The sequence below is a fragment of the Ursus maritimus genome, unplaced genomic scaffold, assembly GCF_017311325.1.
Source record: "Ursus maritimus isolate PB19 unplaced genomic scaffold, ASM1731132v1 scaffold_32, whole genome shotgun sequence".
NCBI lineage: Eukaryota > Metazoa > Chordata > Mammalia > Carnivora > Ursidae > Ursus > Ursus maritimus.
The window spans coordinates 5,939,914-5,965,812 of NW_024425786.1; the positions used below are offsets into that span (position 1 = coordinate 5,939,914).

Here is a 25,899-nt window from a genome sequence, read left to right on the forward strand (position 1 = left end):
ATATCCTCCTAGCAATGCAATTCTGCAGTGCCTGAGATTACTTCAAACCAGTGGAGGATAATATGGTAGGATGCCTACTGACTCCCCTAAATGTGGGAGTAACTAAATGATCCATCTGAAAGTCTGCCTTTTAAAAGCAAGATAATCTAAGTGGATCCTTGGGATGTTTGACAGGGGTTTTAGAGAGAGCACTGGCTCACAGGAGAGAGGGAGAGCCTGGTGGGGGTGGATGGGGGGAGAATGTGAGCACATTATAAAGTCAAGAGAGTTCTAAGGAGGGAGATGCACTACCAGGGTCAGGCTGTTCTGGGGTCAAAAACTTGGAAAGAAGGGGCACCTGGGTGGCTCAGTCATTAAGTGTCTGCCTTTGGCTCAAGTCATAATCCCAGGGTTCTGGGATTGAGCCCTGCAACGTGCTCCCTCTCAGCAGGAGGCCTGCTTCTCCCTTTCCCACTCCCCCTGCTTGTGCTCCCTCTCTCTTGGTCTGTCAGATAAATAAAATCTTAAAAACAAAACAAAACAAAACTTGGAAAGAAGACAAAGAAGTTGAGCTGTCTCAAAGGATAATCAGAAAATAATTTTCTAACTTTTGTTTCTGCTAAAGGATTGGAGAATTTCGTTTTCATGGACTGGACTGAGAGGGAGAATCCCAAGTATTCAGAGTCCATCCCAACGTTAAGCTGCTTTGGGAATCTGGAACAGCTTTGTCTGATGAAATCAAGAGTCCCAAGCGGTGTTCTGCTGGGAACACAGGAATGGGAATCACAGACCAAGCGCCCAGGGCCTTCTACAAACAAAGCTATTTTATTTTTAGACTAATGTTGGATGGGTTTTGGGTCCAGGTTAATGTTTCCCCCAAATCTATGCTTAATAACACCTGCTAAAATTCATTCTCTAAAACTCCTCTTTCAAAAATGGATAACCAAGCCTGCTTAGCTAGCTATGTTACCCTAATTAACGAGAGGCCCTAGATGGAAAAAGAAAATGACTAGTTTAGGCTGAACATGCCTGTTTGGAAAGTGGTTCATTAGCAAACAGGTAACACCTGCACAGACTTCAGGAACAGTGGCTCCCAGAGAAGATTTAGGGCTCCTGAGAGGAGAAAAGGGACTGAAGTAATACAGAGCAGAGCTGCTGGTGATGGATCGTCCTTCCCTCTGGCTCTGGGATAGCCTGTAACACTTGTTAACATGCATCTCTGCAGTCCAGAGGTTTTTGTGTTTTTTTAAAGATTTTATTTATTTATTTGACAGAGAGAGAGACAGCCAGTGAGAGAGGGAACACAAGCAGGGGGAGTGGGAGAGGAAGAAGCAGGCTCCCAGCAGAGGAGCCTGATGTGGGGCTCAATCCCAGGACCCTGGGATCATGCCCTGAGCCAAAGGCAGACGCTTAACAACTGAGCCACCCAGCCGCCCCAGTCCAGAGGTTTTAATACTGCTAGACAGGAAAGATCAGAAAAACTTGAAAAGGATTAGAAAAATAAATACTCAAAACCGACAAATGAGCTACAGGGGGAAACCAAGAACTCTTAGCACTAGGGCATGTAAGTGTGTGGGCATACATGCTTTCAAATTTCTTAAACAGAGATGATTTCATCAGCTGTAGATAAGACATCAGTCCAGTTTCCTATCAGGGCAGTGAGAGGGAGGGGTGGCCAGCAGACAGGGACTGGCTTCAGATCAAGGTTTCCTGTCAAAGAAACCTGCCAGCCATGGCAGTTTGTCCATTCCCCCTGCCTTCTCCTTCCTTGAGGTCCCAAAGGTGGCTGCCAGCCTGAGGACCGTCATCCCAGCCTTGTGGTTCTCCGGTTGGCATTCTCTCTGTACCCCAGCCCAGCCAGCAAGTCTTCCAGAGAGGAGAGAGAAGGGGACTTATCCTCTTTCATTCCCCCAGAGTTCAAGTGTGCTGCATTTCAGCAGCACTCTTCATGCCCTTGGATGGCAGAACCACACAGAACACCAGACAGTGGCAACAAAGCTGCGAATATTCAGCACAGCCCAGACACGCTCCTGTTTCCAGGACAGAGATCTTCCTAGTGTTCTCTGGGTCATAATTTCTGAACAATGAATAAAAGAATCCAGAATGACAGAGTATACACTTAAAAAAACAAAATAGGCTCTAGACATATACTTTAAATATTAAATACGGTGTTGGTAGACTTTTTAGCCCTCAAGGCCACATGGTGTACTACCAGCCATCCTGCTACATTGTCTTGCTGTTTTTTTTTTTTTAAGACTTCATTTATTTGAGAGAGAGAGAGAGAGAGAGAAAGAATGAGTGGGGGGAGGAGCAGAGGGAGAGGGACAAGCAAACTCCGTGCTGAGTGCAGAGCCAGACGCGGGGCTCGATCCCACGACCCTGAGAGATCATGACTGAGCAGAAATCAAGCGTTAGATGCTTACCCACCTCAGCCACCCAGGAGCCCTGTTTGGTTCTTGTTTTAGTTGCAACTTTGCTTTGCTCCTTCTTTAGTTCTTCGGTATATTTATTTCACAGTTCTTCTATTTCCTATTGCTGGGATTAACCACATGGGATCTAGCCCTTTAAAAGGGAAGAAAATATCCCAAAAGTGACTAAATAGGGGAAGCACCCTGGAGATTTGGAGGAAACCTGAGAGGAAAGGTCTATTACCTAGATACCACAGTCACAAAAAAGGCCCCAAACAACCAGACAGCCTTAAGAAAGAGATTTGCAAATAGGTGGTTCTGCTTCACATGATGGGTCATGAGGGAAGGCCGGTTGGACTAACACCGGACCATCTACTGAGACTTCTTCCTTCTCTTTCTCTTTGTTGCTCCATCTCCCACAGCAGAGCATGGCAACCAGACACAGCAACAAGTATGAGGTGATGCTGACAAAGAGTGAGCTTTTTTCTATTGGAGTCTAGAAAATAAAACCACAGACAAGTAGAAGGGGTTGGTTGCTGCTTCCAAGGGAAGCTCTTGAGAAGAAAAGAATGGGGCAGTGTCCAGCCAATTTTGGGGGAGTTAAAGTGAGCACTGGCCCCGAGCAGATGGAAGGAGAACCCCCTGAGGCAGCAGCATACGAGCTCAAAGCTCAGCCAAAGGCACCAACTCCACTGCAGTGATGTGAGGACTTGCAGGGGAGCAACTTCTACTAGGTTTCTCTTCTATCCGACCCAGTCAAAACAGTCTTTTCTGATTATCCACCATACTCCTGGCCCTGGGCTATGTTCTAGAAATAAAAGAAGAATTAAACTATAGTTCCTGATCTTGAGACTTCCTAGTCTAATGTGGAAGCCCCCAGATAAACTCGCCATCACAACCTAGCGTGGCAGACCCCCACATTCTCTAGCATGGAGTTAACACACTGTGTATATTACTTGGTGATCTTGGTTTTTGTTTTGCTTTTTTAAAAATTTTATTTATTTGACAGAGAGAGACACAGCGAGAGAGGGAACACAAGCAGGGGGAGTGGGAGAGGGAGAAGCAGGCTTCCCACTGAGCAGGGAGCCCGATGCGGGGCTTGCTCCCAGGACCCTGGGATCATGACCTGAGCCGAAGGCAGATGTTTAACGACTGAGCCACCCAGGCGCTGGTGATCTTGTTTTAATCTATCTTCCCCACCAGAACGTCAGCTCCATGAGCACAGGGATCGCTGCTGTTTTGTTCAGTGCTGGATCACCAGCACATAAAATGGTGCCTGGCAGAATGTTGTGTTGGTGCTCTATAAACATCTGTGGAATGACTGGATGAATGAATTTCAACCAGTTATCTGAAATCAGAAACTGAGTAAGTAACCTGGTAAACAACAGGAAGGGTCATCCTATGTTCATGTTCACACAGGATGGACAGTAATGGAGAATGAGCAGGCTTGCTATCTGCAAGCCCCAACACCAAATCCAAGAAATACAGAGCTGGACAGATAGACATGGGTCTGAACTCTAAGCTGGTGAGGCCAACCGCAGAGACTATTTCCTTTATGACCACCAAACATACTCTGCTTCCCAACATCTTAGCACTTTGCTTTATATACGTGGAAAATGAACTGGAATTCACCCATATCAAGTACTTTGGGAAAATGTCTTAAAGCAAGTTCTGAAACATCAGTCGAAAGTGTCACTTAACAGCATGCAGGGTGGTGGGGGAAGAAAAATAACAAAATATGACTAGGAAATATAAAAAAAATGTGCTGGCGCTCCAGTGAAGGGGGCAATGAGGCGGCTACTGAGGCCATTATTACTTCTACTTAAGAGAGACTTTAGGTTTCAGACACAAGTATGCCAGGGAAGAGGAGACAGTTTAAAATGAGTTACTTTCTTTCATTGTAGGTTTTTTTTTAAAACCTCCTATTTCCTTCCCCCCACACTGAACTCCAGTTACCAGGCTGAAAACAGCATGTTTCACCTGTGAAAATGTACCGCTCCAATGTCATCATACATAGAATGTTCCATGCATACACATTAAAATAGACTCCAGCTCTGTTGCTAAGAAACTGCAGAAGGAAAGGGTCTTCTATCCTCTTCATTTATAAAATAACCACTTTGTCTATGGGAGAACAAATGCAATCTCTCAAGTCCCCTTGTGTCTTGTTCTCATTTTTTAAACGCAGAGAAAGAGGATGGAGGGCGGCTGAAAGTGTATGCTATCTCCATTTGTTTTACACGCCCTTGAAAATGAGATGGAAAACATGGTTTCAATAACCCACTGCTGTAGTGTTTATTAATCTTTCAAGCTGAAGATTCTCCCCAATGCTCCCCCACTTCAAGTAAAAAATGAAAAATGTCCCATAAAAATTGCTCTTTGATTTTAAAAGATTATCCTAAGCAGCAAAGAATAATTTAGGGAATGCTTATTATATTCAGTGTGGGGTTACTTCCCGGGTCTCTGTGCTGTTCCACATCGCCCCAAGGCCAGAACATGGACATGTGCACAAACACACATGTACACATGGAGCCCAAAGAACAGCACGACTTACTGCTGGCTTTGAACAGAAATACCTAATACCAGAGCTGGGGGATAAGGAACCTGAGAAACATATGGGTGAAAGAAAATGCGAAAAAGAACGACCTTGTTTAGAAAAACAGGCATACCACCTTCTTTGACCAGTTCACAGAGGAAGCCTAGAAAGCAATAAAGCCATGTATGTGAAAGGCAAGGTCACTGCTGAATTTGTAGATTTAACCCAGAGGCAACTTCTATTGACATGAAATACTGAAATAAAATTTTGAAATATCTCTCTCCTTCTAATGCTTGGCCTATCTCATTTACTAAAGGATTTTAAAATACATTTCTCTTTACAGGTGGTTATGCAGTAGAACATTTCTGCAAACTGACAAAATTGATTGCCTGACACCGATCTTCTGAACATATAATTGATTTTTAATTCACTGTCTCGTTGTCAAATGGACTTGACAATAAACTCCATTCTAGTCACACTATCGACTTGTTTTAAAAAGGGTTTGATTCAAAGGCTGATGGGAGTTATCATGGGAAAAATAGTCCAATTTCATGATTACTTGAAGCATTATACAAATTTACCTGTATCTACATTTTCCTCTTTATTCATTTATTTATTCTTAAAGATTTTATTTTTTAAAGTAATCTCTATACCCAATGTGGGGCTCAAATTTACAACCCTGAGACCAAGAGTCACTTGCTCTTCCAACTGAGCCAGCCGGACATCCCTACATTTTCCTCTCTTAATATTAAGGACTGATTTTTGCCATGGACCATAAGAACACATAACATGAGTAATATGTGTATTACTTATGTATAAATAATATGCCAACAGTTTATACTTCTTTTATCTTTCTTACTCTCATATCTCAGAATTAAGTTGTTCGAAAGAGGCAATACCAATTAAGTTAAAATTAGAGGAAGGCTAATCAGTTGAGAGAAAAAGGTACTTCAATTCTATTTAAAATTTACTAAATGCCTATTATGTGTTGCACTAAATACAGTATATCTCTATTTCAGGTTCCAGGTGAACTATAATATAAACAATCTCAGATTAAGATTTCTTGCGGAAGTGAGAATTTCAATATAACGATTCAATTTACATAAGTTTACAAATACATAAGCCCATATATGTACATGAACAAAGACACGAAGAGAGCAGGAAACCAGGAACGTGAGATGATAGTGAGGTTTCAACCCCCCTTTAATGTTTTCATAATGATATTCTAACAACAGAGAAAATTCACAAAAAATTTACAAAAGAAGAAAAAAATGAATGGGTTCATATGAGATGACCTACAGGATCTTCCTATCACCCACATTTTTGGAATGACTATATAAAATGCTTGACAACTCTGGAAATCTGATCATTCCTCAAAATCAGTATCATACAATTAAGGCTTCCCCTATATTGAAAACACGCAATTTAAAACTAAACACCAAGATTATGGACACCTTAAAACTCAGAGGATTGTTAACTGCTGGCTGAGGGCAGCTGGCTCTCTTCCCCCTTGCCATTGTCTCCATCTCTGCTTTCACCTCCATAACCTCCTGCTGCTATAGGACCTTAACTTTGGTTTTGCTGTGGATTCCATTTTCTACAGCTGCCACACAAACAGTAAATAAAATTCATTGTATTTTTGCCCCACTAAGCAGCTCTGTCTTCTGGCACATCCAGATGCCTGGCTTAAAAAGAGTGAACAATGAAAACAATGTTTTCTTGAGCAGACATTCCAAAAAGGGCCTAACAAAGGCATCTGAAGAAGATGCTGCTGGGAGAGACACCATGCAGACAGCTGGTGCGTTCTGTAGAAGTAATTCCTTGACCAACCACGTGGGTTCATTGGTTTACAAATACTCAGAAAATTAGTTTCCTGTGTCATGTCCATTTGAAAGAAGGATTTTCATTTATATTTATGATAATGCTGAGCTTTAAATTGAAGGACAGTTTAGAGGTCTTAAAATTTATGAATTTGTAAATCCATGTATATGGCCAATTAAAGTTTACCACCACACCACGGATTAACTAGTTATGGATAAAAATTTTAGAGATTATTTGAATCTAGGTTGTTCACTCAATGTATTATTACATCAAATCGGTATAAAATATTTAAAGGGAAAACATATTTCCAGATAAAAGTTACAGTTACCCACAATAAAATGGAATGAATGCTCTGCGGGAATATCACAAACAAAATCTTTACCTTATGGAACACCTGGAATTTTGCTGAAAGCTACTCCAACATGAAAATAATTTCCAAAACAAACACAGCCAAGTGGATGGGAGGCAAAGGGTGAAGCGCATAGCTCAGTGGAGCACCCAATCTTACAACCTTGCAAGTCAGGCCAAACTCCACAAGGAAAATGCAGGCCCTGAATTTTAAAAAGAATTCAATTAGCATCCCCAGTATTTCCATAATCAACAGCTGAATGCTAATTAAGAGCACAGCATCCAACAGCAATGGAATCCCAGTGCAATAAGCAACAGCACAGCAGCAGCAAATGCTACCTTCGGCTCGCATGCATAAATAAGCAGAATTAATAACCACCAGAGCATGGAAGGGTGACTTAATCTGTTTCGATTAGGTGCAGTTCAGCCTGGGGCCTTTGTGTTATATTTAAATGTGTTCATCATGTTTAATTAAAAACCTAATAATCTAGAGTTTCTTTTACTTTTTCTTTCCTTTTTTTTTTTTTTTTTTTTAATTTCTGATCAGTATTTTCTCCTCTTTCCCTTCATAAGTTCTACTGATTTAAATGGCTTCCTGAACTGGAATAATATTTTCAGCATAACGTAAGTGAACTGGTAACTGTCAGTACAACTCCCAAAGGCAGCAGCCAGCCATTTACATGGCTCCGTCCAACTGACCCAGCATTTCCTCGAAACTGCCTCTTAGATCTGACCCAGTTTATTCAGGCCTGAGAGACCGCCTTGAGCTAGCTACCAATGTCTTTCTCAGTCATTCCACTAAAGCAGAGTTCAACTGTCAATTTCTGGCTAGAATTTGACAGAAACTGCCACAAATCTGGCATCCATTCCACAAGATTTTAAGTGTCTCAGCCCCAAAGAAACTTCGGTAAGAAATACACACACAAGCTGTCAAAGGAATCACTGAGAGAAAATGTAAAATGAAAGGCCTCCCACCGTGTAATTTTGAGGCCTAAAATCTCAAGAATTAGTGATTATTTAAAAGACCTAGGATGAAGAAGTTGGGTGGTGTTATTAAGAATATGGGGATTTTTGGGACACCTGGGTGGCTCAGTCATTAAAGCGTCTGCCTTCGGCTCAGGGCATGATCCCGGAGTCCTGGGATCGAGCCCTGCATCAGGCTCCTCTGCTGGGAGCCTGCTTCTTCCTCTCCCACTCCCCCTGCTTGTGTTCCCTCTCTCGCTGGCTGTTTCTCTCTGTCAAATAAATAAATAAAATAAGAATATGGGAATTTTTTTCCCAAAAGTAAAACTTCTAAGGTCAGCTTTGAGTGCATGTAGAAATTTTTTTCTGATGCATAATTATTACCTATTACAAGTTTTAAAATGCTAGATTGAGGACAACCTTAATTATGATACAGAATCTTTAAAAATGATAATCTTTTTTTTTTTTTTTAAAGATTTTATTTATTTATTCGACAGAGATAGAGACAGCCAGCGAGAGAGGGAACACAAGCAGGGGGAGTGGGAGAGGAAGAAGCAGGCTCATAGCAGAGGAGCCTGATGTGGGGCTCGATCCCACAACGCCAGGATCACGCCCTGAGCCGAAGGCAGACGCTTAACCACTGTGCCACCCAGGCGCCCCTAAAAATGATAATCTTAAAGAGTTGTCAATATTCTTCAAGTCCCTCTTAGACAAAAATATTATTCTCTACCAGATACTATTCTCACCATCAGTTAAGTTCTCACTCTTAAGAAGTTTACCAACTAGGAGGGCAGTCAACTTGGAAATAAAGCTGTGAGGAACAGAGCTGGTGATGGCAGCAGGAGAAAGCAAGGGGCAGGCTGCCAACAAACATGGCAAGCAGCAGAAGCTGCTCAGAAGAGGGCGTGACCACGGCGGGCCGGGCCTAGGAACTGTGCTGAACCTTGAGGGGCGGTGAGGGTTCGGTCTGGCAACACTGGGAGAGACTCGTCTGGTCAAGGAGCAGTGCACCTGCCGGGGCGAAGGCATGCACAGGCTGCCTGCTCAGAGCATGGCGGTGGGGGGGGGGGTTCACACTGGCAGGTGCTCATGCTACCAACCCTTCTACGTCTGTGGATTATTCAGTTCATCGATGTTGCTGCAGTTTGATCAAACTGATACACTAGAGGCAATGACGCTGAAGTATAACTAAAATGTTATTTTAGGCGGGGACGAAAGGGGGTGGTAGGCCCATATACTTATTTTAGTTGGGACACACTTGCTTTGCTTATTCCTGTGATTCCTGGGGTGAGAAAATGTGAAGAATTCAACCAAAGAGGCCACATATACAACAGCAGGTTATGCTGTCACAGCCAAAACCAGGCCAAGGCAGAGGCCCTCGAGTTTCTGTGCCTGGTTGCCACACAAAGCTAGTCAAAGATTTGGCTTGGATACGTTCATGAGAAGCTGCCTTCAGCCTATCAATTATTCAATCTGTCTTTCTCATTCGCTTTTGAGGTTTTAGAAAGTGAAGCTGAACTTCTATAAATAAGGGAAGCATTTGATCCCTGGGTTCTGCAAGGCCTGGATGAGTGCCAGCACATTTCTCAAAACTCCAACCAAAACAAGAAGCAAACATGACAAAAATGAGCCCGAATGACAAGGATTTATGCAGTTAAGGATCATTACCATGTACTTGGAATGTGCAGCACTTTGGAGTCATGTTTCACTTTTCAAAAGAAAGCCAGGCTTTTTCTGATGTGTAAGACTCCCCTTTCCGTCCCTCAGGCTGCTATAAGTCTCCAAGCAGCGGCAGCAGGGACACAGGCCACGCTGTGCCCAAGAAAAGCAAGTGCTGCAGCAAAAGGAAAGTGGCTTTCTTTTAAGTGGGAGTCCTTAAATTCCACAGGGAAGGACAGGCTGCAGAAGAAAGCACAGGGAGCTCCTGGCTGCTGAGGAGCCAAGGGGTGAAGGCAAAGGAGGGCCGAGAAGGGTGCCTGGTGCACGAGCACTGGTGAGGCCCCTGGGGGCACAGCCTTTCACACATTCCTTCCATCCTCTCCACCTCCTCACACCTGTCTTCCACCAAGGCTGTTTGAGGAATCTTCAATTTTTATCCATCAAAACTCTCCCCTCCTTCTCACAAAAATGGGTCCACAGTGAAAAATGACATCTATCTGACTTGACAAAACAAATCTCACATTTTTACTCTGCCACTTCTGAACAATAACAAATGTTTACGTTTCCAACTCTTTACTGCTCATGTGAAGTTTTTAAATGTTTAATTTCAAAACAGCAGCACCAACTTCCTCAAGCATCTGACCAGCCTCAAGCTTTACTGGACTCCTGAAAAAGCTCTCTCATAACCAAACCTTCAGGGGCCACTTCGGTCCCTCCTTGCAGCCTCCCGGTCCACTTTCCCCCTCCCATCGCCGCCCCCCACACGGCCTTTCCTCGAACAAATCCTCTTGGCTCTTGCTCCGACGCGCACCCAGGATCTCATCACTTCTCCCCAGCACTGCTGCCGTGCTCTTCAGTCACTGGTCTGGGGCCTGGAAGCTCGCAATTGCCCCAGAAACCCACTTGTGACCCAGGGGCCAGCGTGTGTGCCTCACTAGCAGATCAAGTCACCCCTCTGCTCAGAATCTGCCCGTGCAGAGCAAAGAGCAAGGTGCCGACCATGGGTCCGCAGGCCACACATGATCCACGGCCTGTTGCCCTCCTCCCCCTCCAGACACATTCCTGCCTACTTCTTCACCATGCCAAGGTCCAGACTTCTCTTCCCCTGGCATGCTTTCACCTTAGGGCCCCTGATCCAAAAGGCTCACCTCTGCACTAAGGTCTCTGCTCAAATGGTTCTTACCAGGCCATTCCTCGGCCCCTTACGAAAGATAGCACCTCACCCAGCTTATTCTCCATCCTCATTACCTACTCTATTTTCCTCAGCACACATATGTACCACCACTTGACGTATACTGATTTATAGATGGTCTCTCCTCTTAGAACATAAACCTTGTGAGCAGGGACCTTTTGTTCTTGATGTGGCTCTTAGCACCTGGCACACACTAAGTACTTAATAAATACTGCTGGCTGAAAAAACGAAAGAGCAAGATCAGGAAAGCACACAAAGTTTCTAAACACTCTTTCTGAGCATATTTTAAAATATAAGCAACGAACTTATAATCTATATATCTATCAGTGCCAGCCTTCATCTTAATTTCTTTCAACCTAGAGGGCAAATGTCAAGCAGTAACACTCAGACACAAGACTATCTGCAAAAGCACAAGTAATCTGTAAGTCTTTTACGGCAATACCTTTCAGAAGTCATAAGATGGGGATGTAGCTTCATGAGAACTCAGTCTGCTGGGACAGGAATCCATGGGTATTCAAATCTGTATTTGTGGGCACATATCTTATCTCCCCACCTTCTCTGATGGGCCATAATGATAGAATGAATATGTAAGATCCACTGTATTTATATAATCAGGTCTACGCTTCCTGCAAGTCACTGGCTCCACTCTAGGATATGTATCAACTGGTTTAAAAATGCTTGTGTCTTAAAATAGGGAGGTATCAAAAGCTGGCTTGCTAAAACCAGCCAACCAACACTACGAATCTCTTCTCTCTTTCCATGAAACCTGAGAAAATCCTTCCCACTAAGCTCACTAAGATCAAGTCTCTCTGTACAATTATGATGCCTTAAGGCTCCTTCCTTTGACTAGTGGATAACACGGACAGTCCCCGGAAGGGCAGGGAGGGCATGCACTTGAGAAGCAAACAGCCCGGTGACCACGGCCACAAGGCCACTCCCATCTGCACTCACCACTTCATCCTCCGTCCAGCACTTTTCGATCAGCTTGGGCACAGGCTTCTTTACCAGGCGCTGCAGGGCTTTGCCAGCATCATAGCCACTTTCATGTAGCTAAAACAACAACAACAACAATTTCAGTTAGTGAAGTGTGCCAAATAACAGATCTGAAAGCAAATCAATAAAAGAGAAGCCCTGCATTTGTTCCAATAGAGGAATCACAGAACAGGCACGTTAGTCAGCAAGAGAATTCATTCTCTTGCAATTGCCCCCTGACCCCAGTTCCAGCTGTTCTGGGAAAGGGAGGCAGGTAAGGTAGAGAACATTTTGGCAAGAACAGGAACAGGATTCAGAACCACAGGAACAAACATTTACTGAACATCTGGCTGGGCACAGCGGTGAACACACTCCATGTACTCGTTTATCTTTCTTGATCCTATGAGGAAGGTATTTTCTCATTTAACCTTATTGGGTAGGAACTACAGTCACCCCATTTTATGGATGAGGAAACCGAGGCATAGGAAGGTCAAACAAAGGTGCTCACCACACTAAACCAGCAGGCGGTAAAGCCAGGACTCCAGCCAGTGTGATTGCCACCCACTCTTGTCCCATTCCTCCTGCCCCCGGAAAGCGGTTCAAAGAACTACTGAATTATGTTATTTCCCTTTAGCATTTCTGAAGTCTTTCAATTGTAGTAATTTCACTAAAAAAATTTTCAAGTACCTGAACTATAAGAGCTTTTTAATGAAACTCTGTAACAGTGTACTAACAGTACATGTGAAAGAAGATGTTGGTTTATCTACACACTCCTTCTAGGAGCTGACTTTCCTCTCATCAATGGTAATAAACTTCCTCCACTCCATATCCTTTCCAACCCCAAGCAGTGCCTGACACCACTCACCCTCTCTATCTGGCAATGACATTCCTTTCTTGGTTCATGTGACCCCAAGCTCCTTTTAGTTCGAGTTTCAACTTGCAGACGAGGGAATGAAGTAGCAGACAGAAAGATCCTCTTGCTTAATCTACCTCCCCCAACTGTGTCTGTCCCTCCAAAATTCTCACTGGAAATCTGGCTTTCCTCTACATATCTAGTACTCTGGCACAAGAATCCCTTCTGGGGTAAGACCTTATCTCCAGTGCCTAACACAGTCCACAGTCTATGGAGATCTAACAGAACTACTGGTTACATTAATAAATAAATGCCTTCAACTACTGTCCCTATGTAAACTCCACCCAAATCTAAATCTCAGGTGATTCTAATTCATTCGGCCTTAAGTTGCCTAAGTGCCTACTGCATTCCAGGCAATGTACTAGACCCTGGGCATACAGCAGTGAACAAAACAGGCAAAGGCATCCCTGCTCTGATGGAACGGACCTTCCAATCTTCTCACCCATGCTTCAATCCCTTATTTGAACAGTTCACCAGCATCAGTTGCAAACTCAGAACGAACAAGGTCCAAACCTTAGTAAGCCACGTTTTTTATTTCCAGGAGACTCGCAAACTCCTGGGGATGTGTTATGGGGACACAATACATATGAGATGACAAGATCGAGCAGATGATAGTTATTGGTACTACCTAGGTGTAAGTAAAGTGCTACAGACTCACAAGAGGAGAGAGTGCTATGTTTCCCCTCTTTAGTAGAAGACTCTTAAGAAGGACGTGCAGATTGCCTTCCTAGCAACTGCTACAGATCCAGGGCTGGGCATATAGTAAGCCTGCAGTAAATATTTGTTGAATAAATTAAAATAATATTTGAAACATACACAGCAAGTCTCTCTTCTAACTATTGAACTGCTACTGGAAGGGACATCACAAATATTCAGAGAAACAAAAGTATTAAAAATTAAAATTTCCTGAGTATTCTAACAGTTTGGAGGACCCCAATTTATTTTAAATCCAGGCCCAAGGAAGTCCAGGATATATATTAACTCTAACAAGAAGTCACTACCTTAAAACAAAATAAAATGCCTACAGCTACAATCAATGTTGGATCTGTTTTAATGGTATGGTGTGTGCAGGGGGTGTATGTACTGAATACGAATCCTAGATATTAACGTATATATTTTCGTAACATTCGTCATTAGACTTTAAAAAATAAGATAATATACTATAAATACCATACTAGAAAATGCTAAAATAAAATGTTTGAAAACTGTCCAATCTAGACTTATTTCAGCAGTACAAAAAGATGAAAATAAAGTTAGATTTTCAAACTTTGCCCAATATCCAGAGCAAGCAGATACTTGTCAAGTTCTATGATATAACAAGAATCTATAATATGAGCTTAAAAACGTGGACCGTAACTGAATAAAAGAAAAAATTGCATGCCTGTTTAATTTTTTTAAAAGTACATACTTTACTGATAATTTGAAATCAATTCAAGTTGATCAAATCATAAATTCTTAATAAAAAGCTTATGGAAAATTAACAACATTTCTTTAGAGGTAATTATAGTATATGGGGTAATTATGAAGAAAGAGCGTGATGAAAACCCAAGGACTCTGGAGCCAGACTACCTGGATTCAAATTCTAGCTCTATTACCTACTAGGTGTGGGACCTCAGGCAAGTTACTTATCCTCTCTGGGACTTAATGTTGTCATCTTTAAAAATGAGTATAAAAATAACATCTACCTTTTAGGGTATTATGAGGATAACATTAGAAAACACATGTAAATTGCTTAGAACTGCACCTGGCACGTACTATGCTAAATGAGCATTAGCAATTTATTTTTAAAAGGAAAGAGGGGAAAACAAAACAAAACAAAAAAAAAAACGGAAGCAGTCTCTATTCAATATTCAAGATTAGATAGTAGCCTTTTGGGGGGGGGAATCTGTTAAACTATAAACAAAACCACTTATGTTTTACATAATTATTCATGTTAATAATTTTTGAAATTTGACTAAAATGCCAGTACACAGAAAAAAATTTAAAATCTTATATGGCTGATAAGAAATTATTCATAAGAACATAAGGCCTGTTCCAAAACTGTACTGCTGAATGAAGTTAAATCAAATGTCATTAATCCCTGTGCCATTCCTGACTTTTGGTGAACCAAGGAAGGATAGCTTTGAATGGGAGCTGCAAGAAATGTTCTAATTTGCTGCACTTTCAGTTGTTCAGTTTATTAGAAGGGCTGTCCAGTGCATGCATGGCACCCTCTGTTAAATTTCTAGTGAGCTGCTTATTTATCCCCTAAACATCTCCTGGCATTCACACTTCCTTCACAAATCTTCATTTTGCATCACACTTTCTCCTGAAGAAGCTGTTGCAATGTGTATGTGTGGCAACCCGGGCTTCCTTCCGCTACTCTGTTCTCTAAATAATGGGTAATTCCCTCCTTTCATTTGATCCACTGTCTCCCTGTCCTCTTAAAATATTCCTGTTCCTGACCTTTCCATGATATAAACCCAATAAATATTTAGTGTCTACTCCCACCCCTCTACCAAGACATATTTGAAAAGTCAGAGGTATGGGATTATTTACCAACAGTGATGAAATATTTACTGAACAAATGAAGTTAGAGTATTATTGTGCTGTCATCAATAATTCATAAAGGCTAGTCCAAAAGCCAGGTCAAGGGGTGGCTCTGCTGTGCCCTCTTCCTAGGGAACACAACTGAACCTCTCCATACCGTCATCTTCTTCTGAATGTTATAAACATGTAATTGTACTTTCTAAGACTCTTGTCTGAGAACGTTCAGAGAGTTTTACATCTTTACAAAAAATGCTTTAATTATATTTAATTAAAGATACACTTCTAACATACTAAAAGTTGTTATGGCATAGCTTCACAAAAATGAAGATTATGTTTTGAAGCACTTTGGAAAAATTACTGGATTTCAGGACATCCTTCATTCCTTCCACAGATGTTTACCAAGTGCTAAGCTGGACCAGAGATACAGCTGGTGAAGAACACAGATAATGCACACCAGAAAGGTAGGAGTGAGAATGGTGTAACCTGTGAGAGGCACTGTAAAGTACTAGTTTTGTATAACAGTATAACATGTCTATATAAATCTCACGTTCAAACTCTAGGGTCCTTAAAACGTGGGTACTACCTTCTTTAGTCCCTGTATCAGGCAACCAATGAGCCCTTCTAAAAGAGGGATGGTTTTCTAGACGATTATGAAGATTTTCTTTCTTGAGATTGGAGCCAAAATAAAGTCTGAGGAAGAACTAAACTGGATATTTCAACTGTATTCCTTATGTATACAGAACTAAATCTACCAAAATACTGGCTACCTTAAATCGCTAAAAATTGTCATTAAAAACATTCCCCTCTAATACAGCAACAAGCTCTAACAAATTATAATAATTTCATCTTGTGGAAAACATTATGTGGGTTTCAAATTTTAAACACCCGATCACAACCATAAAGACACATCTATATAGTGAGAAAATTCAGTGCAGCCTTCCCACTATTGCTGAGGTAAAAAGGTCCTTTAATGTGAATAAAATCTTCTACCATTTCCCCAGAGAAGACTGTTCAAAGAAATTGCAATGAAGACAGGGGAAAAAACCCTCAAAAGTCTTACAGCTTCACTTTGTAGCCTTGGAAAAGCAATTAAAGCAAGATAAGTAAACCCTTCTGTCCATTTTGCCACCAGGCAGGGTTAGTAAATTCTGGGTTTAAACGCAATTTTAATGTAGAGTATGGCGAACCGTACCATTTTGGAGCGGCTGGGAGAAAAATCATCACAGAATACGGGGACCAAGATACAACCTCATTACTCAACCAGCTTCCAATCTTTACAAGCTATTGGTGGGAGAAGCATTTAGATCTCACACCATCCCCATCACCCTGCCAGCCATTAAAGCAGGAGGTCATTCAGCAGAAACCACTGTTTTCAAATTCATCATCCCAAGGATGTGTGCGCGTATAATCCAATCAATGATCAGGGAGGCATATACTTGTAAATCTGCTGCTTCCACATCACTGAACTGCAAGCCTGCACTTATACACAAGCCAAATCTGTCCTCCCCTAAACCTAAACAAGTCAATATCCGGGGAATTTGATAACAAAATGGTGATACAGCCTCAATCTCCTAGCCTTTCAAGTCACTCCATCAAGGAACCACCTCTGTTTTGCTGTTTTCCACCAGTTTGTTTTTTGGTCCCCGGGGTTGCTCCACAGAAACCTCAGGCTGTGTTCTTTCCTTCACTTTTGGTTTGTTGACTGTGAGATAGCAAACAGGACTCTTCCCCTATTAGGTGTCCAGCCCTCCTCTACCACACCTTCCAGTTCCCAGGAGACTGAGTGGGACGGTCCCAGCCCCTCAGAGGCAGGCTGCTTGCACCACATTCTCTTGGCCCTCCATCCTCTCAACAAGAGTTACTAAGCAAGTCCTAGGGCCAGACATTGTGCTAGCAAGGACCTGCATTAGTGAACCAGCAGGGCTGACCTGGTGCGATTTGGTGCTAAAAACAAGAGCAGCTTGAGAAACACAAGCTCCTGATTTGGTTCCACTGTAACAAACGAACCCACTACACAGAGCCAAAGACTACGATACCACACGTAACTGGATGCATTTGGTCAGTTGCATAAAAAGCTCTCAAAAACTCTGGGTGCCCAGCCACCCCATCTGTATAAATCATCCCATAGTCAATGTCTTCTGTCAATGCCTAGTGAACACAGCACAGGATTTGAGGCAGGAGACAGATTCTTGTTATCAGTTTTGTCACAAACTGGCTGAGCTGTGGTTTTCATCTGTCAGATGGGCCTCACATGACTATCCCTCAGCTGTGTCAAAAGACAATGGAAGGTATGAAATGAGATACGTGACAAGATACGTGAAACGTCAAAAAGCTATAAACTGTGTAGAGCCATCATCATGGGGAGTAAAATTGGAGGCACACATCTCTTACCGAAGACTCCTCAACAACCAGAAGCTCAACAGAGCATCTACCGCACAGTGCTGGGGACGATACACCCTCCATGGTCTTATCACAGCTTCTGACCTCTGCGTGATTAGCAGCAAGAAAGGATCATGCCCCAAGAAGAAAAACACATTTCTGCATAATTGCCCAAGTTAAATGTGCTACTCTCGCTCTGCCTGACAAATCATTCCCTGCTTATTACTTTCTATAATTTAATATATATAAGTGCTTTACCGGCAAGCTTCTCGAAAGAATAAATAATACTTAATGACTGCCTACAGTTTAATTAACTCATGATTGAACTTCTCATGGATTGCTATAAACATTAAATTATATCCTTCCTCAAAGCTGCCATGGATGGAGATCCAGTTTCAAGCTTTAGCTCTGCTGCCTAAACAGTTTTGAAATTTCAGGAAATCTGTATATTGGACAGAGAGGTGAGAGAATCAACCTTAATGCCTAGTTATAAAGTACGTTATTTTATAGAGCAAGGACAAAGTCTTAATTTAAATACGACAGAAAATGTGCACATGTCCAAACACCTCATATATATTACAGCAATCATTAAGCATCTCAGGATCTCAGGCAGTCGTATTAGCACAAACTCTGTGTATTACCACAAGGCTTCAAGTTTCTGCTCTGGCTTCTCATCTTAGCTGCCGTTTTCAGTCTGCGTGATGTTGCAAATAAATTTTCCTTTTGGCATGGCTCAGCTGTCAGGCACCTCTGTTCTATAATGAACCCATGAATTACATCTTCCTGCTCTGACATCTCTGGTCTCACACATCAAAATATTGTTCTTCAATTGTAATTTATAACTTAATTTAAATGTCCCTTTTACTATGACCTTTTTAGATCAAATGGTATTGCATCTGGCAGTTTCTCCTACCCTAAAGCATCCTTTTGCAATTATAGCTATTGTAATAACTGTAGAAAAAGCCTATCTGAGTTAGACTGCATCCATGCTAAATATTAAATAATTGTAGTCCATTAAGAACGGTATTAGATTTAAAAGTCTTTTGCTCTGTGAAATACATTGATTTGCAAGAAACTGCCGACATAGCTTAGAAAGGGGGAAAAAAGTGGGATTTGGAAGAGATGTTAAAATTCTTTGCAAAGGTTTAATTATTTCAACCATTAACATAAATGAGAAAGATCCTGAAGAAATCTAAGATAAAACTTAAAAAAATTCTCATAATCCATAATTTATGGATGTCACTATATTTTCATTCATACCTCCATCACCGCTGGACTAATCAAGCTCAAAATATGATACATGTATGCATTAAAAAACTAGGATTGAAATTAAAGGCATGATATTTATTTTTGTTTGGCCAGTGTCACTCCAAATGATGCTATTTAAGCACTAGAAAGACTAACTTTGCGTAAATGTGCCTATGGGAGCATATTTTAAAGGTAACAGCACAGAGGCAGAATGTAGCTGCTTCAAGAAGGGCTGAGGGGTAGATCTGGTTCATTTTCAGAAGGAAAACACATAGTTGCTGAACCGACCCTCCCTGCAACACTCTCCACACAACTACGATGTCTCAGGAACTATGCCGGCTCCTGGAGTCACAGAGAGAAAGGAAGGGCGGCCAAAGTTTGCTAAGCACTGCATGTGTGAGGTGCTGTATTAGATCTTTCTGACTTCATCATTCCTCACACCACCATTTGTGGTAAGGGTACTAAAAATGAGGAAGCAAAACTGAGAGGTTTGGTATGTTGCTCAAGGCTGCTTCCACAGCAGCGAGCAGAATATAAACCCGTGTCCAGGAGGAGCTCTAAGAGTCCCTGCCCCAATGTCTTCTGGAGCAGCTTAGCACTGGTGGTCTGGTTGTCTGGTGGCAATTGTGGGCTCCCAAACTCCAGCTTCAGTGACACAGCAAGCACACTGTCTTTTCTTCACTCGAGGATGGGGTGAGTAGACAGGAGGTGGGAACCAGCAGCTCAGAGAAGAGGAAACACACACACATAAAGAAAATAATGAAATAAATGCTATCATAAAAACACACAGAGTGCCAGTGAACACTGACTCTGTCTAGAGAAACCAAAATGACTTCACAGAGCAGGTTCTGGAAATCAATAATCCGTGCAGTATGATTGATAAGCTTGCTTATACTTGATGAAGAGTAACAACCAAATTAAAAACATTCTAGGATATTTGCAAATGACATATCAGATAAAGGGCTAGTATCCAAGATCTATAAAGAACTTATCAAACTCAACACCCCAAAAACAAATAATCCAGTCAAGAAATGGGCAGAAAACATGAACAGACATTTCTCCAAAGAAGACGTACAAATGGCCAATAGACACATGAAAAAATGTTCAACATCACTCGGCATCAGGGAAATACAAACCAAAACCACAACGAGATACCACCTCACACCAGTCAGAATGGCTAAAATTAACAAGACAGGAAACAACAAATGTTGGCAAGGATGTGAAGAAAGGGGAACCCTCCTACACTGTTGTTGGGAATACAAGCTGGTACAGCCAACTCTGGAAAACAGTATGGAGGTTCCTCAAGAGATTAAAAATAGAGCTACCCTATGACCCAGCAATTGCACTACTAGGTATTTACCCAAAAGATACATACGTAGTGATCCAAAGGGGCACCTGCACCCCAACGTTCATAGCAGCAATATCCACAATAGCCCAACTGTGGAAAGAGATGAGATGTCCATCGATAGATGAATGGATAAAGAAGATGTGGGTGTGGGTGTGGGTGTGTGTGTGTGTGTGGGTGTGTGGGTGTGGGTGTGTGTGTTTGTATAATGGAATATTACACAGCCATCAGAAAGGATGAATACTTACCATTTACATTGACTGGGACTGGAGGATGTTATGCTGACAAAATCAGTCAATCAGAGAAAGACAATTATCATATGGTTTCACTTGTATGTGGAATATAAGAATTGGCGCAGAGGATCATAGGGGGAGGGAGGGAAAACTGAATGGGAAGTCATCAGAGAGGGAGAAAAACCATGAGAGAGTCTTAATGATAGGAAACAAACTGAGGGTTGCTGGACAGGAGGTGGGTGGGGGATGGGGTAACTGGGTGATGCGCATTAAGGAGGGTACATGATGTGATGAGCACTGGGTGTTATACGCAACTGATAAATTATTAAACATTACATCTGAAACTAATGATGTACTATATGTCAGCTAATTTAATTTAAATTTAAAAAAATAAAAACATTCTAGAAGCCAGTAAAAATAGGCAGTAGTGTGTCTAGGTAACGTCTCACAAATGAATTTCCCGTGGCTGATATAACACTGCCATATTTCTCACTCATAATCACTTCCCACATAATACTGTGTCTAGAAATTAGTGGGTCTCCATCTCTTGGCTACAGTGTTTTTGAAGGTATTCAAAACCCACAGAACAGGAGCCTCAATCAGCAAGCGCTTGAGAAAGTAGGCATCAAATGCTGGCATCAACTGAGATCAGTGAACTATCTTAAAAATACAAAACAAAACGAACTCTGACTGTCTTGACCATTTCTGACCACCCAGCTATTTTGAGGCTCTAATCTGACACAGTCTTCATAAACACCTGGAAAGAAGAACCTGCGGAGGTCCTGGGACCAACAATGAGCATGTGGGAGTTCTACTGAGATAAAGCCCAAACAGGAAAGGGTTCCGAGCTCTGGCATTCATTCGAACTCCAGCTCTGCCACTAGCGGTGTGATAACAGGCAAGTTACTTCTCTAAACCACAGTTTTCTCAGCTACAGAAAGGGAAAATACAGAACCTGTTTTGGAGAACAGTTTAGGATGAAAAGATACACGGTAATCACTGAGTAGGATTCCTGGAGCATAGGAAATGTCCCATCAAGGACAGCGGACTAAAAAAAGGGTAGGACCGCACGACCTTCATGGGGAAACAGCATCGGTGCTAAGGAGAGCGAACAAGCTCCCGAGCACCACAGGAACAAAGTTTACTCTGCAGCACTTACAAGACAGGAAGAATGTGGGACTGAGAGGGGAAACCGAGAACCTGGTGACCTGCTGGGAACCGAGTGAAAATCCGCGTCTAGGGAACCGAGTGAAAATCCGCGTCTAGGAACCAGGAAACTGAGAAGAGAGTCAGCAACTGTACTGGGAAGAGCAGTAGCCTGGGCAAAGGGATCTGGGGTGCCTCTCCTCTGCACAGCAACACAGCCCCTGGCTTCCTCACCATAGCAGAGGGACTAAAGTAGGTCATTTTCAGAACTTCAAAGTTTTTAACATTTCTTCTCTTTACAGAGATTTAAGGTGAAATACTAAAGGAAACTTTTTTGAATAAATAAATGGTAATATTAATACATTTGGTTAGAAAAACAGTAAAATAAAGAATACAGCCAATGAACTAGGCGAAACTGCCCCAGCCAAACCCTGAATAGCTAGCTGCTACAGAGGCATTACTGACATCCATTGGTTAGCACCTTTATTTTCAGGTTTCTGTGAAAACTGGAATACTTTATGCCACAGGTTTTTAAAGACAGATTGATTGATTTGAGAGAGCAAGAGCGAGCATGTGGTAGCAAGTGGTGGGAGGGGCAGAGAAAGAGGGAAAGAATCTCAAGGGGACTCTTCACACAGCATGGAGCCTGACCCAGGGCTCGATCCTATAACCTGAGCTGAAATCAAGAGTCAGACACTTAACCGACTGAGGGACCCAGTCACCCCTATGCCACAGGTTTTTAAATATAATTACAAATAATCATCTATATAGCTAACATGCATTTAAAACCTCACTTCCTAGAAACAAAGTCTTTCCTCCTGCTTTTTGTGTGAGAGTCCAAGCAAAGGACATAAAGTAAGCAAGGCTGTCGTGGATCAATGTGATGAACCATGTGTTCCTGAGGGAAGGACTGAGCAAAACCAATCCCCTAATGATAAGATGCAGCTTAAAGATACAGCATGAGTAGAACTCTGGCCACAGACAGAAAAACTACTGGCGGATGCATGAATCTAGATTGTTTATGCCTCTTTTGTGAATGATCATTATTTGTCAGTTTGGGAAGACCTATGTTTGATTACAAGTGGAAATGGTTCAGGGCCACAAGTGGAAATTAAAACACTTCTTCTATTCCTGAGCATCCTCACAGACTTGAATACAGCAAAACAGTATGTAAGGCTCTAACATAGAGGGTGACAGAAAAAAACAGTTCTATCCATCTCATGGAAATGTAGGCATTAGTGAACCCATTCATAAAAGCTAAATTGACCTAGAAAGTGTATGTGAAAGGCCAGCTATGAGTCAATTTTATCCAGATTCCTTCAGAAAGTTAATTTAAGAAAATAAAAACAAAAACCTCAAGACCAGGGGTGTCTGGCTGGCTCAGTCAGAAGACCATGTGACTCTTCATCTCAGGGTTGTGAGTTCAAACCTCATGTTGGGTGTAGAGATTACTTAAAAAACAAAACCAAGAACAACCCCTCAAGAGCAGTTGCAAAGTATGAAGTGAAAAACATTTACAGAAATTGCTGTAAGTCCCACTAAGTTGTGTCTGGGTGCAGAAATGACTGCTCCCAGTCCATGAAATTCAGAAACCTGAACCTCAGTGCTTTTTGACAAGTAATTTTAAGGTTGTGTAAAAAAACAGTACACCTATTCTTTTTGATCACAATGATAACCTAATGGAACAAGGGAAATCAAAGAGGCACACACTGAAGAGTGTGTGACTCCAGAGTAGGGAACACTTCTGAGTGACTGCTCTTTTATCTGGAAACCTCAGCCAAGAACAGAGCTAGTGACTACGAAAGAAGCAAAAAGACTCCAAGCAGTCATAGCAGTGCTCTCAAGCAATGGCCCGGAGAACCTAGAAGGCCCGCACTCTGGGCCTTAGGAACCTACCTTCTGAAATTCTGCTTTTCTCAAACAAAGGGTCTTATAAAAACGATGGGACTGTATGATTTCAAAGCAGTGGTGGTAGAAGATAGCTTGACTGTGGAAGACCCCAAAACTCTCACTGTATTATGCAAACCAAAAGTCACAAACTCTAACAGCTGCACATGATTTTGTGTGATGCCACATGATGACAACTCAGAGGTAGCAAGCAAGGCAGACTTGATTTAAGAACACATGAAAATGTATACCTCGTTCCTGGGGGGAAAAAAGAGAGAGAGAGAGAGAAATGAAGAGTCAACCTTCCTAAAAATGCTTGGATAACTGGTACTCCAAAGTCCTGGGGTGAGCGGGAATACACAGCCCAACACCAGCTCAACAACTGCTGTGGACGGGGAGAAGGCGGGCCAACCAACAAGGCAGGGCAGCAGGAAGGGCAAGGGCAGGCAGTCCCGTGCAGTCACCTTAGAAGCTCTGTGAGTGACCAGCTATGGGGGAGTGTCAGCCTCCTGGGTAAGAGAGCTGCCCGGGGCAACATAGTTTGTCAGGATCTGGCAGGGCTGGGCTGAGGGCAGGGCTCTGGGCAGGGCTGTCAGGCTACACGAGAAACCACAACAGAAGGCAGAGACTTAAAAGAACAATAGCTTCAAGGGCAACCGTGTCAGCAACACAAGATCTTGTCCCCGAAGGTTCTGCAGGGGCCCAGCTTGGTGGCCTCGAGGTAGAGCCGAGGAAGAAATACCCCCCAAAACACTGGTCGGAATAAATCAGTTAATCCGGTAGTTATACATGCTTTTTATATTACCTGATTATGTTCTTTGTAAAAGGAAAGCCAGATACACTGTACCATATACTATACAAATACTGTACTATTTTGCAAATCAAATATCCTCAGATGTACAGAAATATCATAGTCCCTACTAGCAATATTTTTATACTCTCAGAATTGAAGTAAAAATAATAAGCTGTTACAAAAAAAATTTTACATAAGTACTCTAATTTATTTCCGTAACATATTATAATATAATAGTAAAATCCAACTGTAACAGGCTAAAAAATGACCCCCAGAAGATATCCACATCAAATCTCTGGAACAGATGAGACCTTAACCGGAAAAAGGGTCTTTGCAGATAGGATGAAGCTAATGATTCTGAGATGAGGAGATAATTCTAGATTATTCAAGTGGGCTCTATGTCGAAAGGGCAAGCATCCTAATGTAATAGAAGTGGAAAAAGAATAGAAAAGATGCAAACCCACAGAGGGGAAGGCAGTGTGAACACAAGCAGAGAAAGATGTGGCCACAAACAAAGGAATGCCAGCAGCCACAGGAAGGAAGAAGAGGAACGATTCTTCTGAGGACCCAGACAGAGAGCCCGGCACAACCGACACCTTGATTTCATACTTCCAGCCTCCAGCACTGGGAGAGAACACACTTCTGTGGTTTTAAGCCAGCAAATTTGTGATGTGTTACACCAGCCACCAGAAACTAATACATCAACTTTCAAAGTGTGGGGGTAAAAAAATTATCTAGAAGAGCTATAAAAAAGTATTCCTAAGTATATTTCAAAACTAGTATAAGAAATATACATACTAGCACATATATAAACTTTAGTAGTCTATAGCATAGTTTAGAACTCATGGTAACATATGAGCCCTTTTAAAACTCAGGGGCCTACTTTGTTCTAAGATTAAATGATTATGAACACTTTTAACAAATGCCCTCCTATAAAGGCTTTCTAAAGGACAGGAACTGATAATGTTTATTACTGGATAAATAAATGAATGAATGATTTTACTAAAGCTTCTTCTTAAATGTTAAAAGGCTAAGGGCTTTTATCCTGATTTGCTAAATACTTACTGTGTTAATATTAATCCTTAATATAGGTTCATAGGTGGGTAAAATCCTGAGTGATGTTAAGTGGACATTTTTCAAAACCACCACATAATTCTCAAAACATTTTACCATGGAAGAAAACAAATCATTTGAGAAAGAAGTTTCTTAAAATTTTAAAGGAACTTTCTAAATTTGCCAAACACAAGGAAAAGCCAAGTCAATTCCCCAGCCCCTGCTGAGTACCTAGGAAAAAGGATGGAGATGCATCAAGAGGCTAGAGCATAAAGAATTTCTTTATTTTTTATTTTTTTTAAGTAGGTTCTATGCCCAACCTGGACCCCAATGTGGGGCTCAAACTCATGACCCTGAGATCAAGACCTGAACTGAGACCAAGAGTCAGTTGGACACTTAACAGACTAAGCCACCAAGGTACCCCAAGCATGAAGGATTTCTAATGGGCTGAAGAGCAAAGCCCCAAAACTGCAGATTCGCAGACATTTCAAGAGGACT

General features: G+C 41.9%; 1 protein-coding gene and 1 long non-coding RNA gene across 7 annotated transcripts in view; one reads left to right on the forward strand and one right to left on the reverse strand.

The window, feature by feature from the left end:
- The window catches only part of LOC103666682, a 28,063-nt gene extending 22,665 nt beyond the window's left edge, over positions 1 to 5,398 (forward strand). For 3 of the 5 annotated variants that reach the window (XR_005839014.1, XR_005839013.1, XR_005839015.1), the window contains 2 exons: positions 3,591 to 3,752; positions 5,264 to 5,398. This is a non-coding gene — a long non-coding RNA (uncharacterized LOC103666682). Of the gene's footprint in view, positions 1 to 2,809; positions 2,862 to 3,590; positions 3,753 to 3,806 lie in introns of all 5 variants that reach the window. The other 2 variants (XR_005839016.1, XR_005839012.1) reach the window with 2 other exon arrangements.
- Positions 1 to 25,899, reverse strand: part of RERE (arginine-glutamic acid dipeptide repeats) — a 409,222-nt gene that overhangs the window by 80,056 nt on the left and 303,267 nt on the right. For both annotated transcript variants that reach the window (XM_040645735.1, XM_040645737.1), the window contains one exon: positions 11,855 to 11,953. In XM_040645735.1, the coding sequence (XP_040501669.1) occupies positions 11,855 to 11,953 (99 nt within the window). The remainder of the gene's footprint in view (positions 1 to 11,854; positions 11,954 to 25,899) is intronic.